This window comes from Muntiacus reevesi, chromosome 13, assembly GCF_963930625.1.
Source record: "Muntiacus reevesi chromosome 13, mMunRee1.1, whole genome shotgun sequence".
Lineage (NCBI taxonomy): Eukaryota > Metazoa > Chordata > Mammalia > Artiodactyla > Cervidae > Muntiacus > Muntiacus reevesi.
Genome location: NC_089261.1, coordinates 21,933,964 through 21,953,278, shown reverse-complemented (window position 1 = coordinate 21,953,278; position 19,315 = coordinate 21,933,964). Strand labels below are relative to the sequence as shown.

The following is a 19,315-nucleotide window of genomic DNA, read 5'->3' as shown; positions in this document are numbered from 1 at the left end:
ATCCAGCCTCGGTCAACCAGGAGCCAAGACGCCCATCGGAGGGGTCCCATCCCTGCACTCTCTGACTGGAAGCCATCAGCTAACTACACACCCCGGAAGTTGTTTCTTGAACGGCGACCCCTGGGACATCTCCAAGGTCACCAGGTTTGTTGGCACCATAATTGCACGCGTCACGAACCCCAACCCATTTTTCCTTCCAAGTGGGGAGATCAGAGTTGTGACTGGAAAGTAAACTCAGTTGAATTTGCCTGGTGCGAGTGATGCGACCCCAGCACGCGTGCGTGTCCGCACAAAGCCCCAGCGCTGTGTTTGTGCCCCGTTTGTTCTCCCCAAGCAGCCGAGGCCTCAAGGTTCTTTCTCTGGGTGACATGAACTTGCCCCTTGGCCCTGCCTTCCTGCCTCACCGCCCCCACTCCTTGTCAGAGACCATCCTCCATCAAGGCCGGAGCCCCTGCAAAGACACCAAGCGTACGTGCTCAATCACTTCCATCGTGTCCGACTCTTTGTGACCCCATGGACTGTAGCCCACCAGGCTCCTCTGTCCATGGGATTCTCCAGGCAAGAATACTGGAGTGGGTTGCCATTTCCTTTTCCATGGGATCTTCCCAACCCAGGGATCAAACCCAGGTCTCCTGCATTGCAGGTGAATTCTTTACCCCTGAGCCACTAGGGAAGCCCATTGCAAAGACACCAGCACCCTGCTACTCAAAAGAGGACACTATCCTAAGGCTGCTGAATGCCCTCCTCGTTTACAATCTGGGGTCCCAGAGGCCCCCCCAAGGACATGGGCCAGATGGGGAGAAGATGTAACATGGTCAAGACCTGCCCTGCAGAGGCAGCATGGCCCTCCTCCAGGGATACAATGGACTCTGGGGGTCTGTGAGTGTTGAGGGCTGGCATACAGGCTGGCAAAGCATGGGAGCATCAAATATTCAGATTGCCGGGGCTTTCTTTGGAATCACCCCCAAACCAAGTCCCAGCATGGGGCCTGGCCCTCTGCATTAATTTCCTAGCTCCTAGGTGGAGCTGGTGCACCCTGAAGCTGTCTATGGGGAAGGGGGTGCTAGCACAGGGCTCTGACCCTTCCGACTGTCTTCCTGTCCCCTGTGAGCAGCCGGGAGGGACCATGGGCCTGTGAATACCACCCCCTCCTGGGGCATCCAAAGGTCTTAGAAGCACGGAAGAGGGAACCTGTTTGAGTTTGCACATTTTATTAAGATAATCAGTTGTTTCTTAAGTTATTTCTTTGTTAATCAGAAAGCATCTTTGTGGAGAGACCACGCACAGTCTGTGTAGTTATATAAAAATACATCAATCACCTTGCCTCTCCTGAACGTGAGCTCCAAGTTGCCCTTCTCCCCAGCGAGGGAACTAAAGCCCCATCTTAGGGGGGAAGCCAGGGGAATGTCGGGGTAACCCCCACCTAAGGGTCCAATCTGAGGGCATCTCTGTGGCCACTTTGGGCGGCTTTTGGGTCACTGGTGCCGAGCAGCCCCAGGTCGTGGCCCCGGTCCCCACGTGTCCTGGCTCTTCCCAGGGAGCATGGGGGTCTCACGTCTTCCTCCCTGACCTTGCATGTGTGCCGTGAGCCCTACAGCACCGGCCATTGCTGAGTCATCACAGTAGGAGGGGAAGGCCTGCGCAAGGGCGCCGGGCCCCACAGAATCTCTTTAAGCTGACGGCTGGCAGGTGGTGGTGGTCATTTCCAAGAGCTTAGACGCCTCCCCTTGGCACCTGGCTCCAGGGCTCTGATGTTCCCAAGTCCTGGTCCTGAAGGCGTCGGCGGACAGAAGTTAGCAGGCTGCCCTGTGGGTGAGGCTCTGGACACGGCGCTGAAAGGCTGCGGTGCAGACAGGCTGGGCCCTCCATCCCCTGCCCTGGGGCACGGGCAACCGGGACAGTGTGGGCAGGGCTCCTCCTGGCGGCTCCCCAGACACAGCCCACTCTGGCCCTGGCATTGGCGTCCAGCTTTCACCCAGTCTCCTGGCCCACTATCCGCCGGAGGTTGCCGGGCTACGGCTCTGGGCATTAAGCTGCATGCATTTGAAAGGCTCGTTTTGGAAACAGTCTCCTCCAGGGCCACTGGGTGTCTGAATGGCCCCCTTCTTCCCTCCCGTGCGGCCAAGGCTGGGATGCCTCCATCCTGCCGATGCTCGGGGTGTCCCCACCTCAGGGGCAGCCAAGGACACGTGCCTTCTTCTCTCCATCGCTGCCTATCCACCTGCCCCCACCCCCTGCTCCTCCGAGAGCCAGGCCCAAGCTGCCTCCCCACATAGGTGCTGATAAAATAGATGTGTTTATTGGGTGAGCCCCAGCGGCCGGGGTAAGACACATCCCAGGGTCCCTCCCAATAGCAGAGTCCATCCTCCGGCCGCCCCAGGGATGGCCCTGGTTCGCCGCGACGCCACCGCCACCGGGGCCGGGCTGCGGGTCAGAGGGGCGCGGGGCCCAGGAGGCCGGGCCCGGGGCGCGGGCACAGCTGCAGCTGCACGCTGGCTGTGAACCAGCAGCGGGGCCGGCCCAGGCTGAGGTGCAGGGTGGTGCGGAAGGAGTTGCTGGCACACTTGGGGAAGATGATGGTGGTGCTGCGGAAGCGCAGGGCGCGGGGTCGCGGCTCCAGGGTCAGCTGGCTGCGGTAGTTGCGCCAAGTGCAGTTGGGCGTGGCCACAATCGTCTCGCTGTAGGCCGTGACCGTCGGCACCGGCACGTAGAAGACCTTGTCCCGGAAGTGCTTCTCCGATGCATACTTGACCTCAGAATTGCAGCTAGTGGGGGGGAGGACAGGGGTGAGCTCAGGGCCGGACAGTCAGGTCACGATCAGAGGGCAAGGTGAACATGGAGCAGCCTGGAGGCTGCTTGCAAAATGTCAAGGTCAAAAGGACAAAGAAGGGACCCTGCCGACTCGGAGGAGACTCAAGAAACTGGACAACTATATATTTCACACATGCCCCTAGTGGGATCCTGGACTGGGATTAAAAATAGGCCATAAAAGGACATTTGGGGACAATGGGCGGAATTGGACTAGGCAGTGGTCGTGTTTTTGGCTTTAGCTGATCCGATTTTGGCAAGCAGACCGTCATTATGTGAGAGGATGTCCCTGTTCTCAGGAAGGACACCGGCTGGAGTTATTTAGAGGTTCGAGGTCAGGATGTCGTCATCCTCCTCTCAAACAGGTCAGAAAAAATATTTTGTTTATGTAGAATGAGTGAGAGCATATGGATATTCAAGCCGACGGGGCAATATGGAAACAGCAAGGAATCAGTTCAACCGGGGTCCCCTATACTCTTCCTGCAACTTTCTTTACGTTTGAAATTTTATCAAAATAAGTTCCCCCAGAGTAGCATTGGCTCCTCTAGGTGAGTGAGCCCCTTGCGCTGCCCTGAGCTTAGTCGCCCGGTCGTGTCTGACTCTTTGCGACCCCATAGACTGTAGCCTGCCAGGGTCCTCTGTCCATGGGATTCTCCAGGCAAGAGTACTGGAGTGGGTTGCCATGCCCTCCTCCAGGGGTGACCCCCTTATGAGTGGCCAACTGCTCAGCATCCCCCAGCTCTGCTCCCAGATCATCACACTGGAAGGTAAAGTTGTGGGGAGCAGGGGCTTCACCTGTCTCCTTCCCCACTGGATCCCACAGGTAATCCATGGGGGGAGGGAAGCAGACTCCCAAGAGCCCAGGCAGCCTGCAACCACCCTCTGGGGCCTCTGATAATAAAAACTAAAAAGGAGGACTTTTCAGGCATAAAATTCTTTAAAGTGGACCCGTTTGTCTCCTGCGATCATATCCAGAGCTGGAGGAGCAGGAGGCAGTGGGTCCCACACCCCTGGCCAGGCTAGAGTGATGTGAACAAATCCATCTGAGCATCCCAAGGATACGGGGGCCAGACCCACGGACCCCAGACTCCACCTTCTGGAAGCCTGAGCCCCAGAAGCCCTCTCAGGAGGGCAGATGGCTGGAGAAAAGCACCAGAGGGGGCGAGGTTGTTGTTCAGTCGTGTCCGACTCTTTGTGACCCCATGGTCTGCAGCATGCCAGGCTTCCCTGTCCTTCACTATCTCCCAGAGTTTGCTCAAACTCATGTCCATCGAGTTGGTGATGCCATCCAACCACCTCATCCTCTGTTGCCCCCTTCTCCTGCTCTCAGTCTTTCCCAGCATCAAGGCCTTTGGTCACCTTAACTCAGAAGCGCTGCGGGTGCCACTTGAGACACCCTGTGCATGGGAGGGCACCTAACACACTTCAGGGCAGCGGCTCCTTGGGGGATAAAGGGACAAATTTAAAATAACAATCAGCAAGGTTGGGGGTGAAGTCAGTGTGGAAACGGCCAAATGGGGGCCTGGGGACGGGGAGATGGGGGGTGTGGACAGCAAAGGCCGCAGAGTCTCTCCAAATCACAGCCATGCCTCCTCAGGGAGCATCACCCAGAAGGGCTGCCTGGAGCGAGGGGACCCTGCCGAGCCCCCCAGCCTGGCCCCCCACCCATCCCACCCCACGCCTACCCCACCCCTACCCAGCCCAGCAGCCCCACTCACCGGATCTCCGGTGTGGGTTCCGGGTTCACCTCAATGCTCTCCCCAAAGAACACAGGCAGCATCCGGGGCCTCATCTCTCGCGCCGGGGTGCTCGGGGGGTGGGCGGGGGGCTGTGGGGATAGCCAGGGACACAGGGTCACGTGAGCAGCCCTTCGGCACTACGGCCTCAGCTCCCCGCTGGACACAAGAGGAGCTCCCCACACCCTTCCAGTCCTGGCTTTTCTGGAAGCCTGCTTCTGCGGGGTCCATCAGGAAGCCCACCCCAGTGTCCCTCTGTGGAATCTAAGCACTCTGATGCCCACTCACCCACCGACCTGCCCCCCTAATCACCCAGTTCTCAGGCGTCACTATAAGGGGACGTGGTCATGGTCTCTTTCTACAGCGCCCAGCCCACCTGAGCCCCAAGAGCCAGGCTCAGGGCCCTGTAGAACCGAGAACCCTCTCAAGGAGCCCCTGAGCCCAAGCTTCGCGAGCTGCCCCCCAGGGTGACATGGCAGGACGGAGCTCTGCGATGGGCTGAAAACTGCACTCATCAAGGCAAGAGTTCCCAGCCCTTCTTGGTGCATGGCTGTGGGTCCCTCATTCAAATCCTTCAAAAGGTCTTCTTTGACCTCACCTGGATGAGGAATCACAGTAGTGGACACTCTTCGAGCGCGAACTGCACCAGGCACTGCTCTGAGCACCCCCACATATCCATTCATTCACTCATGGGACGGAGCTGTTACTAGCACCCCTGTTATATAGATGCTAAAACTGAAGCCCAGAGTGGACAAGTAACTTGCCTGAGGCCACACAGCTAGGAAGGGGCAGAGCTGGTGGTCTAGCTCCAGAGCCTGTGCCCTCACTCGTGTCCCCCACTGCCTCTCACACCCACAAGACTGGCGCTGTAGCCCCAAGACCTGACCTGTCACCCCGTGCTCAGAGCAAGCTTGCTCTCATGCACAGGATCACAGAGCCTCCCATCCAGGCCCACATTCCGCGAGCCTTGGCCACGCCCCAGGCTGCTTCTGCGCCTTGGCTTATGCTGTTCTCGGTACTAGGAACATCCTTTTCTTTCTCTCTCACTTGGTCTAAGGCAACAACTCAGAAACCAGCTTCCTGTCTTCCCAACCATCCTCTGTGGGGTCCCTGGAGCTCCCATCTGCTGGCCTCCCTTGCTGCGGCCCCTTTGTGTGTCTGTCACCCCCAGACCATGAGCTCCTTAAGATTCAGGACCAGAGGACCACTCTATCCCCAGTGCCTGGCACCTTTCAGACCCCGTGCTGTCCAAAGGCAGGACCTCACATGCGCAAAGCAGCACACTGCTCCCACACACACTTGTGAGCCCCTGAGCGAGCCCCATGCCCATCTTTTAATCTGCTATCTGCCTATGAATACCGAAGTCGCCTCCTCAGCTGATCACAGTGTCCCCAGAACACAGGCCAATGAAGAACCACAGGAAGAAAATACCCAAGACTTGGACAAACAAGGGGTTCCCCACAGGCCCCCAGCAGCTGTCCTCAGGGTAGCCTCATCTCTCCTTTGCTGGGCGTGGCAGGTAGAATAATGTCTCCCAAAATGTGAGGTTCTAATGCCCAGTTCCCAGGAATGTGCAACCTTACAGGGCAAAAGGGACTTTGTAGGTGTGATTAAGGACCTTGAGATGGGAAGACTGTCATGGAGTATCCAGTGCCCATCCCACCCCACCCCCCATCATCACAATGGTCCTTATAAGGGAAAGAGGGAGGGAGCGGGTCAGAGTCAGAAAGATTGAAGACATTACCCTGTTGTCTTAAGGACGGAGGATGGGACCACCAGCCAAGGAATGTGGGCAGCACCTAGAAGGTGGGAAAGGCAAGGATTCTCCCCTAGAGCATTTGGAAAGGATGCATGGGTGTGTGCTCAGGCGCTTCAGTTGTGTCCGACTCTATGCAACCCTATGCAACCCTGACTGTAGCCTGCCAGACTTCTCTGTCCATGGGGATTCTCCAAGCAAGGGTACTAGAGTGGGTTGCCATGCCCTCCTCCAAGGGATCTTCCCAACCCAGGGATCGAATCTGCATCTCTTATGTCTCCTGCTTTGGCAAGTGGGTTCTTTACCACTAGAGCCAGCTGGGAAGGCCCCAGAAAGGATGCCTTGCCCAAATCCTTGCTTTTATTAATAGCCTGTGAGACCCATTTTAGACGGCTGACCTATGGAACTGTAAGGTATTCTTTACATTTATTTTTATTTTACTTATTTATTTTTGGCCATGCTGGGTCTTTCTCACAGCACACGTGCTCTTCGTTGCGGCGCTCAGCCTTCTCTAGCTATGGTGCGTGGGCTTGGTTGCCTGACGGCATGTGGGATCTCAGTTCCCTGACCAAGGATAGAATCCACGTCCCCTGCATTGGTAGGCGGATTCTTAACCACTGGACCACCAGGGAAGTCCCTGGAACTGTAAGGTATTGGGTCCGAGTTGTTTTAAGCCACTACGTGTGTGGCCATTTGTTAGAGCAGCGATAGGGGGCTAATACATCATGTGACCTGGCAAGCAACTCCCCATTCGGGGTTGCAGCTTCCTGGTCCCCAAAGTGGGGTGACAGGAGCACCTGCCTCACAGGCCGTAGTGAGGACTGAAGGATTCAAAGTGTGTAAATGAGTGGGACTGTGTCTACTGAGGAAGCTCTGTGTAAGAGTGGGCTTGTATCCTGAATGCTTTTCATAAAGGTTCAAGAGGCAGGGGTGGGGGTTCCTCTCCAGAGAGGAACACCCCCTTTTTAAGCTTGGGACAACCCTGCTCTGACCTGCCAGAAGCAAGCATGCATCATTCAGGAGATTTAAGTTTAAAAATAAAATAGTGATGGGAATTCCCAGGTGGTCCAATGGTTAAGATTCCACACTCACTGCTGAGGGCCCCGGTTCAATCCCTGGTCAGGGAACTAAGATCCCACAAGCTATGCAGCACAGTCAAACTTTTAAAGAAAGAAAATAATTTTTTAAAAGTGACAAGATTTTGGAACTTCTGGTGTTCTCCATGGCTCTGTGAACTCAACACTGACCTCAGCTATAAAACTCCATGACCATACTCTCTCCCTGCCAGACTCTCTGAAATATGAAAGTGAACATGTTAGTCACTCAGTCGTGTCTGACTCTTGGCGACCCTATGGACTGTAGCCCGCCAGGCTCCTCTGTGCATGGGATTCTCCAGGCAAGAATACTGGAGTGGTGAGCCATTCCCTATCTGAAGTATGGCATTCCCCCAAATGTGTGCAGTGGTTTGCTGAGCACCTACTGTGTGCTGAGCACCTACCGTGTGCTGAACACCTACTGCGTGCCAGAGCCTGTGTGGGTTGGATGAGTCACAGTGCCTCCCAGGATTCATCTTGTGGACACAGAAGAGGAGAGAAGATGATGCAGGCATGCAAGGGGCTGCGGGTGTGGGTACCAAGGTTTTCAGTGGCGTCTCTAGGTGCAAGGGTAGAGGAAGGAAGGGGTAGCCTGCTACTGGTTTTCATCACCCATCCCACCGCCACCCCTATGAAAGAACAGTTTCCAAGCTCAGAAGCAGGGAGGCCTTCTTTGGGAGGTAATGAAGAACCGGGTACCACCATCCCTCTCAGGTTCACTCAAGCCTCCTGATGAGAGCTGAGTGCATGTTTGGGGCCCTATTCTGGCCAGATTTCACTCCCTGACTGGCTGCCAGCAGAAGGGACTAGGCTGACTTCACAAGTTGGGCCAGGAAGCTGGCACTCTGGGCATCACGTCCCAAGGGCCCCGGTGAAAAACAGCTAAAATCCGTCCCACCCCATACAAGAGCTGGGGGAAGCCACTGAAAACCCAGACGGAGGCTGGCATCCAGGGACCTGGGCCACAGGACAGCTGAAGGCCACCCTCGCTGGGCTCCTCGAAGCTCCTAGATGCCCCGCAGCTGCCTGCCTGGCCCCGGAAGCTCGGGCCTCAGTCTTACAGCCACAACGGCGGGCCAGGAAGGCAAGCCGCCGACCCTGCAAAAGCAGCTCACCACCCCCCCATCCCCCAGCCACTCCCATGGGAGCCACCAGGGTGAGGGCGGGTTGCGGAGGGGGCTGCGGCTCATGGGCCCACAGGACCCCTTCTGCTGCTGCACCTGCTCGCCTGGCCCAGGCCACGTGGAACAAACACTCCCAGGCACCCTGCTCCCCTCACCACTCCCCAGCCCCGGGGGCAGCCACAGGCCAGCTTGTTCCCCCAAAGGCCCAGGTGCTTGCTCCACTCTGAAGAGGACCCACCAAGAGACCCCTGTGCCCAGGGAACCTGCTCACTGTGCCTTAGTTTGCCTATCTGTACAATGGGATTGTGCCATTTGTGAGGCCCACAGTCCGGGGTGCTCAGGTACAGGCTGGCTAGTTTCCTTGGGGCCCCTTGAAGCCCTTCGGGGCAGGGCCAGAGGAAAAGCAGCTGAGCCTCCAGGGCAGAGGAGCAGAGAGGCTGAAGGCTGGATCCCTATCTCCCAAACACCACGCCCTCCACCCTAGGATGGTAACACAATTGGACTAGCCCCCAACTCCTTCTGGGGACCAGAAGAGCCCCGTTCTAGCCTGGGGAGGGGGCTGGCCTGGCTCCCTGGTCTCCTGGGCAGGCAGGGCGTCTGTGTGGGGACCAGGGAGGACTTCAGAGAAAGCAGGACCCAGAGAGCAGTGGGCCGCGGCTGCCCTCTGCCCACCAGGCCCCACCCGCCTCGCCCAGTGATTCATGTGCGAGGATAAATACTAGGAATAAAAATACACATGGGCGTCTGGAGCGCTCCGCGTCTCTGGCTGCTGCACGCAGCGCAGCCCACAGGACGCCAACGAAAGATAAGCGCTGCTGGGCTTTGAGAGCTCTGTGCCATGTGCTGACAGCCCAGCCCGACCGGGGTCCCAGCCTGGCTGGCAGGGACAGCTAGGGACAGCACAGGGGCGTTTGTCCCCAGCCAGGTGACCCATGGCGGTCCCCCACCTGCCCACTGCATGGAATGTGGCTAGAGCCACGTGTGCCCCACGAAACTTTCTGCTCAGTCAGGGGGTATCAAGCCCCCATCAGTGGAGAGTGAGTGGCAGGAGGAAGGATCCAGGGAGACCCCATACTGGCATGCGGGCGGGGCATCCTCATTAAAGCCATGCGGAACCTCTGTGAGGGCTGAAATGCCCTTCTCAAGGCCGCTGACCTCGCTGGGGGCCATGGCTTCTAATGCAATCAGAATTAAACTGATGATCTTCAGTGTGTTTGGGGAGTTGAGACCAAAAGCTACCATGGTGGGCTAAGGTGGACGTTAGCCTTCACCCATGAGGAAAGCGATTCAAGAAGGGGTTATTTATGCCCCAAGAATCCTCATCCCTTTTACGAAAGGCCTGGGGGATTGATGGTCAGTTCTGGGTTGGTGTGGGACGGGGCAGCAGCGGGGGCACGCGGCTCCCAAAGGCTAGTTGCTCAACATGACACAACAGAGGAGGTGAGCGGGGCCAGGCTGGGGGAGCCAAGGAGACCCCAAATGGTCCAGGGGCTGACACTCAGAGAGGGAACCTGAGCAAAGCCGTAGATCACAGGTCGGAGGCGGGGCTGAAGTACAGGCCTGCTCCCCAAGACAAGCGACCAGAGGGGCCCAAGCGACAGGAGGGTGCTGGGTTGGCTTGTGACCCCCACAAAAGTATATGTGTGCCTGTGAGTCACTCAGTCCTGTCCGACTCTCAGTGACCGCATGGACTGTATGTAGTCCACCAGGCTCCTCTGCCCATGGGATTCTCCAGGCAAGAATATTGGAGTGGGCTGCCATTCCCTTCTCAAGAAGATCTTCCCAACCCAGGGGTTGAACCCGGGTCTCCTGCGTTGCAGGCAGATTCTTTACCGTCTGAGCCACCAGGGAAGCCCCCGCAAAAGTAGGTTCACATCTTAACTGCTGGGACCTGGGGTGTGACCCTCTTTGGAAATAGGGTTTTTAAGTAAGGAAGAGCAAGTTAAGATGAGGTCCCACTGGGTGGGGGTGGGGCCTGATTCAGTACGGCTGGTGTCCTTATTAAAGGAGGGAGCTTTGGACACGGGATATACAGAGGGAAGAAGGTCACATGGGGACGGGGGCGTGTGTCAATAAGCTGAGGCACACCAAGGCTGGCAGCCACCACCAGAAGCTGGGACAGGCGCATGGATGGATTCTCCCCTAGAACCTCTGATGGGACGGTGGGCCTGCTGACACCTGGGTCTCAGACTTGGGGCCCATTTGTACCATATCCCTCCCCCGAAAGGGAGGCCTGAGTCCCAAGGGCGAGAAGGACAGACCCATCTCCGGGTAGCCCTCCGCCGGGTGCCGCTTTCCCAGGATGCTGGCTCCTGATCGCCCCCTCACCCCCAGAGCAGCTGGCAGGACGAGGGCCTGTTTGTCTTCTCTTCACACTAAAGCTCCAGGTGTAGCTTCTCAGACAGGTGAGCCTCTCACAGAGAAGCGGGGCTGTCAGAGAGGACGTGGGGTTTCTGCTGGAGGCCGCTTTGTCCAGGATTAAGCAGACGGGGGCTGAAAGGAGGCGCCAGGGTTTCTGGCTCCTCACAGCCTTTCTTCCTTCACACAGGCTCCTCCCTCCGTGGCCAGACACACCTGGTTCTCTTCCCCTGACCCTGCTCAGACAACTGTGCTGGTCAGGGACACACCTGTGGGCCTACTGGGGGCCAGGAGGCTCACCTTGTCTTCACAGTCCTCCTGTCCATACACCTAACCTTCCATTTTTCTCTTCATCTGTCCATCCACTCATCTGTCCATCCCATTCTTCCATCCATCCATCCACCCATCCACCCTTCTGTCTATGCGTCCATCCATCCGTGTGTCCATCCATCCATCCATTGTCCATTTATCCATTCATCCATCCATTTGTCCATCCATCCTTCTGTCCACGTATGCATTCATCTGCCCATCCTCCCATCTATCCATCCATCCATTCATTTGTCCATACATCCTTCCCAATCCTGGGCCCTACCTGCCTAAATTCCTAACTCCCTTCCCCCTCTGCCCACATCCTTGGTTTCATCATCACAGACCAGAAAAAGAGAAATGAGAAGATCCAGGTGTCCTGGGGTGAAGGGCTCTGGGGGACACAAACAAGATCCTAAGAGGTAGCTGTGACCAAGATTTCCAAGAGCTGGGCGGCAGCCCCAGGAAATTTTCAAGGATGGGGCAAAGACAGCCTACTCCCCATCACCAATTCTACCTGAATCTGGCCCCAAGGGCTGCCCTCAGAATCCAGGTCCAGGGAACCAGCAGCTCGTCCTTTGGGAAATTCTCCAGTGGGCCACTCAGGTATACATTTGATGTATAAACAGACCCCGGGAGAAGAGATGGGGGTGACAGGGCCCAGAACACTGGCTGCTGGAGAATCCACATCCGTACCTGAGGGGTAATGGTTCAGCCTGCCACCTCTGGTCACAGGGGGGTGAGCCCTTCATCTGCCACAGGTGGGTAATCTCTCATCTCCCCCACCCCATGGTGGTTGTCCCCTCCAGTGGGCACCCAGAGATCATGACTTGAGATCCCAACGCCATCTGCACTCTCCCTAAGGGTGGTAAAGAGGGGACAGGGCTAGTTGCCCGAACTGCCCAGGTTAACTTGGAGGGGTGGGTGTCTGCTACACACACTCACTCAGCCCTCCTAGCAACATAAGCCTCTCCCCACAATGCCCCCGAAGTCCCCCAGCTCCTCCAGGCAGGACAGGGAGCAGGGGGAGGAAGTACACAAGAGTCAGTGGGCCAGGGCCTGGGAGCTTGAAGGTGGTACAGACGGCTTCTATCCTGTTCCTGGCTGTATCCCTCACCCAGCCTGGCTTAAGTTTTTGAAGGATGAATGCAGCTGACAGGCAGAGCCTGGCTGGCCCGGCAGGCAGCCTTGGCTGTCCCGGTGTCCTGCAGGCGAGCAGGGCCCTACCACATGGAGATAAGACCTCCCTCCACCCTCCATAGAGTCTGTTCCACATGGGTCCTTCTGTCAAGCCTCTGATTTGGGTTTCTAAATTTGGGGGAATCTGGGAACTCATGAGGCTCTCAAAAAATGGAAAAAAAAAAAAACCAAAAAACAGTCACAAGTCCATTTTTAAAAGACCAAATGGAATTTTACTTTCTGGCCTCAGCTGGGTCTACAAGTCCCTGTATTGGCCCTGGCCGGCCTCACTGAGGCAACGCAGCCATGCCGGCTTGCTCCTGCCTCAGGGCCTTTGCACTGGCCATTCCCTTGGACTGACACTCATTTCAGGCCTATGGCCATGAGAGCCACTCTTTCATTTTTTCTGGTTTCCATTAACTGTCACTTCCCTGACCACCCTGTCCACTCGCACCCATCTCTGTTTTAAGGGCACTTAACAATCTGTCTAGCGTTATATCACGTATTTAAGTTGGTGACTGTCTCTCCCACTAGAATGCCAGTTCTATGGGGGCAGGGACCACCTTTGACATCATGTTCACATCACCACTGTGTCACCCATGAGCCCCAAAACTGCATGACATACAGTAGGTGCTCAGTAAGTATTGGTGGAACGATTCCCAGATCTTCCTTTGGCTTGGGAATTACTAGGAACATTACCATCTTTGCTTCAAAGAGTGGGCAAGAAAAAAGAAAAAATCTATGGTCAAGATGGGGGGTGGTGGTCAGGGGTTCACTCACACCCAGCCTGGTTCCCAGTGCCTTTTAGGTCTTGGGGGGCAATGTTGCAGCCAGCCAGTTACCCTACATCCATGCGGTACTGTCCAGAAGGTAAGTTTAACTTATTCACAAAAAAGTAGGGGGAGAGGGGACCTCTTTGTAGAGGGTGAGCAAATTTAACATGCACGTCCAGCATAATAAATATGGTGACAAGCCTGTGAGGACCTCAGTGACCTGGGGGTGGGGACAGAACTGCAGCTCACCCCGCCCCGCTCCACCCGCTGGGGTGTGTGGTTCCAATGTTGACCGGGAAGGCAGTGCCGGGAACAGGGTGTCAGAACAGAGATGTCTACCCCAGGCTGAACCCCAGGCCCACAAGGGGTGCCAAAGCAAACCCAGCCCTGCATGCAGCCAGCATCTTCCTGGGCATTTGAAACCATCGGCTCCAAAACACAGGAGAGCTTTCTGTCCTTTTGTGCAAGATTGGCAGCTGGTATTTTTGCCTACATCTGCTCCTAGGAAGCATTATCAGTGTGTGTGTGTGTGTGTGTGTGTGTGTGTTAAGTCACTTCAGTTGTGTCTGACTCTTTGTGGCCCTATGGACTGTAGCTCACCGGGCTCCTCTGTCCCTGGGATTCTCCAGGCAAGAATACTGGAGCGGGTTGCCATTTCCCCCTCCAAGGGATCTTCCCGACCCAGGGATCGAACCCACATCTCTTAAGTCTCCTGCATTGGCAGGTGGGTTCTTTACCACTGGCGCCACCTGGGAAGCCCCCAATCAACTATATACTCCAATAAAAAATTTAAAAATAAACAAATTATATTAAACCAAAAAATAAAGTATGTTTAAAAAAATTTTTTTAATAAAATTTTAAAACCCACACAGTTAATTAGCCACACAATGAAAAGTAGGATAATGCAAGGTTTAAGGGTAGAGACTCCGGAGCCCAATTCCCTGGGTTCTAATCCAGCAAAGTCACTAACCTCTCTGAGCCTCAGTCTCCCCCTCTGGAAAATGAATCTAACAAGAGCACCTACACACTTCATAGGGATAAGAAGATGAAATAAGTTGGCAGAAGTAAAGAGCTTTAGGACAGTTCTTAGCACCTGGGAAGGCTGTCTAAACGCAGATGTCATTACCTGTGTAGACAAAGCCCTAAGTCTTGCCCTCAAGCCAAATTAAAGATTAGAGACACAGCTCAGTTCCATACCTGGCATCTAGTTAGCAAGGAGAGGGAAAAATAAAATCAACCAGGACAGCCAAGACAAGTAAGCCAGGAACGCTGTTCCTGTGGCTGCCCCTGGCTGGCAGGAAAAGCATCCAGAAAACCTTCCATAAAGCAAATTCTGGGTGACCCAAAGAGTAAAGGGGAAGCCTGCTTCTTTGCCCCTATCCTCCAAGCCGCATTGTGTAGGACACCAGAGGAACTGAGTCTCAACGCGAGCAGCCCAAATAACCCCCATTCAACCGTGCCAAGTCTGAGACACTCGGGCAGGAAAGTTGGCCCGTTCGGACAACAGGATCAGTTTCACTGCCAACAGCCGGGGTCACACCTATCGATCCCTGGAAGTCCGGAATGCCTCTCCCGCCCCCTCACACACAAAGAGAGACCAAAGTTCAAATTCAACACTTGATTTTGGTCTAAGACAAGTGTTTCCCAAACTTTGCTGCACTAGGATCGCCTGGGGAGGTTTTAAAAATCGTGATGTCCAGTTCGCAGCCTCTAATAAATCAAATGAGAATGTCTGGAAGTACGAGGTGGGTATGGGAATTTTTTTTTTTTTTTTTAATCTCCCAGAGATTCCCATGCCCTCTCAAGGTTGGGACGCACAGGAGCAAAGAGCAAGGGAGACACCAGTGACATTCCTGTCTGTAGGCGGGAGGTGGGATAACCACTCCTTTCGGTTCTGGGGAGATTTTCCAACGAGCGGGATGCATTTACTGCCTTGTGAGGGATCCCTGAGGGCCGGGGGCCCCAGGAAAGTGGTGCCAGGCTGCAGCCCTGCTGGTACACCCGTTAAAGCATGCAGAGAACTGCGAGAGCGGGGAGATGCCACTGGGGCTGTGAGCGGCCCCGGATCTGTCTGTCCTTCCTCAAAGCAGAAAGCGCCCAATCCCGCCCGCTTGGCTCCCGCCTGCCGCGGAAGGGGTGGGGTGGGGGGAACCCAGCCTCAGCCCAGCCACCAAGCGGGGAGACCCCCGCAGTCCACCTGAAGGTCCCAGCGCCTCTGGCAAGGGGTAAAACTCTTGCGTCTCCAGACCTGGGGTTCCAGCCTTCCCCAGGCACCGCCTCAACTCCACGTCAACATCCCTCAAAATCCCGAGGAGGAAGGGTTCCTGTCTGGGTTTGGTTTAAAAAAGGCTTTCACGTTGGCAGCCCAAGGGGAGCAGTAAACAGGGAACCTGGGTCCACTGCTGGGGCCTCTGGGAAGCCAACCTCCGAGAATTTCAGACGGTCCTCACCCCCTGTTCTTTTACTGCTGATAGTAAGACTCCTTAAAAAGGCCGGCAGTCAGGCAGAGGTCTGCAGAGACCAGGCTGGCCCACCCCCACCGAGGCGCTCCGATCCCCACCTGGGGAGCATGGCTGTCTCTTGAGACACCTTCTTGGCTGGGGGGATGCCGGGAGGGACCCAGGCCCGGCTCCTGAAGTACCCCGTCTCCTTGGGGGGTGAGGGGGCGGGCACTGCCCCCCTTTCTGCCCGAAGGTGCGTGCTTACCGCTCTGGCCTCGCCGGGTCCGGGGGCCTCGGAGGAGGCGCCGGCGCCCCCAGCGCGGGCGTCGAGGATGCCAGGCGCCAACGAGTAGAAGGGCGGGCTGGGGCTGGGGCTGGGGGGTAGCCCGGAGTCGGGGCTGTCCAGCACGCCCTCCCGGCTCTTCTCCTTGAGGCTCTCCTCCATGCCCTGCAGATGCAGGTGGCCCACCATGTCTGGGGGGCGCGGGGCGCAGGCCCCCGGCTCCTCGGGGGGCTCCTCCACCGCGCTCCGGGGCCCGGGGCGGACGGGCGGGCGGCGGTGGGGCGAGGGCTGCGCGCGCTCGGGACCTGCAGGCAGAGCCAAGAGGTGGCGCGTCAGGCCCCGGGGCTCCCCGAGCCCCCGGGTTCCCCGACCGGCCGGGCCGTGCGCGCCGCGTCCAGGAGGGGCCGGCGATCGGGCGCCCGGCTCTGCGCACTCGGGGCAGCCGCCGCGCCGCGCTGCCACGCCGGGCCTGCCGCCCGCCCGCCGCTGCTGGCCGCGCTCCAGCCACGCCGGGCCCGGCCTCGTCTCTGCGCTCCACCGCCCGCGGCCCGGCCCAGCCCGAGGCGCACGCCGCCGCCGGGCCCTCTCTGCACCTTCCCGGCCGCGCCTCCTTTTCTAGGCGCCTCCTCCTCCCTCCTCTCTCCTCCTCCCGGCCCACCCCGCCCCCGGCCTCCTCCGCGGTGGGCAACCGCCCCGGCCGGCGCCTCCGCCAGCCCGCGCCCGCGGGGACTGCACAGTTCGACGTTATGTGTGTTTTAGTCGCTCAGTCGTGTCTGACTTTTTGCCAACCCATGGGCTGTAGCCAGCCAGGCTCCTCTGTCCATGGGGATTCTCCAGGCAAGAATACTGGAGTGGGTTGCCATCCCGGCGCCAGCGAATCTTCCCAACCCAGGGATCGAACTCGGGTCTCCTGCATTGCAGGTAGATTCTTTACCATCTGAGCTACCTGAGAAGCCCTACAAGCCGCCGGAATAAACACCCCAGCCACTGGGGCGATTCATGGGGTCCGCAAGCCATCGTAAGTAACAGCAGCAGTAGTAGTCGTGTCTGATGTAACCTTTCGAGGTTTCCTTCCGCTCACTGAAGTCCCAATAAAAGAATCTTCAGAGATCTCTGTTTTAGAAAGTCTGTAACTTACAACGGAAATGGCAACCCACTCCAGTACTCTTGCCTGGAAAATTCCCTGGACGGAGGAGCCTGGTAGGCTACAGTCCATGGGGTCGCAAAGAATCGGACACGACTGAGCGACTTCAATGTCAATGTCAGCTTACAACGGAAGGGGCGAAAACAAGATGCTTAAACGCTCACCAGGCTTCAAGACCCGTTCCTTGGCTCCTTTCTTTCCAACGCGACTGTCCACCCCTCTGTTTACCTTCTAAGATAGGAACCAGTGGCCAGGGGTACTTGTGTCTCCATCATCGATCATCCGAGGTCAGCACATTGGGCCTTTGCGGGTGGAAAGCACTGAGTGAAAATGGGGCTGGGGGAGGTGGCCGGAAGATTAGAAATATGTCCTGAATCCTCTAGCATTTTGCTGTGTGCCTAGTTTCTTCCAAGCAGGTTCTTGCTCGCTGACAAAGGTCTCACCCATCTTTTCCCTGTTTTCCTTCCTAGGAAGGGAGAAGGCACTTGCTTCCCTTTCTTCAGGTGACTGATAAGGGTGTCCTTACATTTCCAGGTCCCACCCACCTATCTACCCACACAGACACTCCTACACCATCCCCAGGTGAGCCAGCCTTCCATTCTGAAAGTGGGGACTTCAGATGACTGATAAAGGGGATCCTTACCTTTTCAGCTCCCACCCACTCAGCCACTCCACAACACCTCCATGTGATCCAGTGTTCCATTCTGAAAGCAGGGAACCCAGGGATATCTGCAGGTTGCTTTGAAAGGACCAGAGGAATGTGGGAGAGGCTCATATTCTAGCTAAGGGAACAGAGGTCGCAGGGAAGGTGTGAGAGTGTGGACAGATACACTAGTTTAGTTTCTCTTTGGTGTCTGCTCTTCAGACAGCTCCAAACTGAAGGCACCACCTTCAAGCATGTTCATCCCATCAGGATTGATCAAGCCCCCACTGTGCCCCCAGCCCTGGCTCAACCTCAGAACTACCCAAAAGCAAGATAGTCCAGCTCTGGGGTGCCCAATCTGATGAATGGGGGAAGCAACACTGTGAGTTTCAGGGAGGAAATTAACAAGGAACTGTCAGCAAGAACCATCAGCAGGACACTTTCTTGCTGGGGTGCTGATGGAAGTTGACTCTGAGAAGGTGACATTTTCAGATGAGTCCTGAATAACTACACATGACCTGGAGGAAGAAAATTAGCCTTCCAGGTGGGGGACACCAAGGACAAAGGTGCTCTCAGAAGTGAGAATGAGGTTCTTTCCAGGAAGGCACAGAAGGGTGGGGTAGCTTCCTTCAAGTGGGGGGGGGGGGGCATAGAGGGACATGTTATCATGAATTTACAGCCCATTTCCATATCAACCAGGAAGATCATGGGCAGTCTGCTGCCCAAACAGAACTTTTAATATCTGGAGCATTCTGGAGAAAAACCATAGAACTGACTGCTTCAATTCTTGGACAAGACAGGAATTCCTCAGCCTTGGGCTCCTTGACCAGAAACACATGGGTGACTTATCATTCACAGGACAGAAGTGGGGGACTGTGCCTTCCAGAACATGAACACATTAAGATGCACTTTCTTTTTCTTCATTTTTTTTTTTTTTGGCCGCTCCACAAGGCATCTGGGATCTCAGTTCACCAACCAGAGATCAAACCCATGTCCCTTACAGAGGACACTCATAATCTTAACACTGGACTGCCAGGGAAGTTCCAAGATGCACTTTCCCCAAATGCTCACCCACTCGAGTCCACAGAAGAGAGCTTGCATCCACTGCTGGGCTGCCCTGGAGAAAAACCTTTGACAAGAACTGACTGCTTCTTATCCCAGGCAGCAGCATCCACCGAGGGCAGGTGGGGGGCTGGGGGCGGTGTGCGGGGCAGACTTGCATCCTTGAAGCGTTATCTTGACTTTATTTAACATGTTGCTCTGTTGCTCACCTGGAATGTTTTGTATTAAGTTAGACCTGTAAAACATTTCAATAAAATAGTATTTGTCATGATTTCTGAGTATGGAACATTTCCTTTTTTTTTTTTTTTTTTTTTGGCTATATACTATTCAGGATGTTAGTTCCCCGACCAGGGATCGAACACATACCCCCTGCATCGGAAGCTCAGAATCTTAACCATTGGGCCACCAGGGAAGTTCCTGGGACATTTCCTTAAATTTTGTTCTCTAGGCGACTGCCCCACTCTCCTCCCCTTAATCCTGGCTCTCTTGTGCCATTCAGGCTTATTAGAGGTGCCTTCACGACTGTGCCCACTTGGGTTCTGGAAGTTTCCTTGCACCCACACACAACTTCCCCTGAACTGGAGTAACACTGGGGATGTGTATACACC

At 56.0% G+C, this 19,315-nt stretch overlaps 1 protein-coding gene across 1 annotated transcript; it reads right to left on the bottom strand.

Annotated features, from left to right (window-relative positions):
• Positions 1-1,196: 1,196 nt before the first annotated feature.
• On the bottom strand, positions 1,197-16,430 carry RFLNA (refilin A). Its single transcript, XM_065904198.1, has 3 exons — positions 15,841-16,430; positions 4,527-4,636; positions 1,197-2,765 (listed from the first exon to the last, which is right to left on the bottom strand). The coding sequence occupies exons 1-3, from the start codon at positions 16,045-16,047 to the stop codon at positions 2,432-2,434; spliced, it is 651 nt and encodes a 216-aa protein (XP_065760270.1). The 5' UTR covers positions 16,048-16,430; the 3' UTR covers positions 1,197-2,431.
• Positions 16,431-19,315: the final 2,885 nt, after the last annotated feature.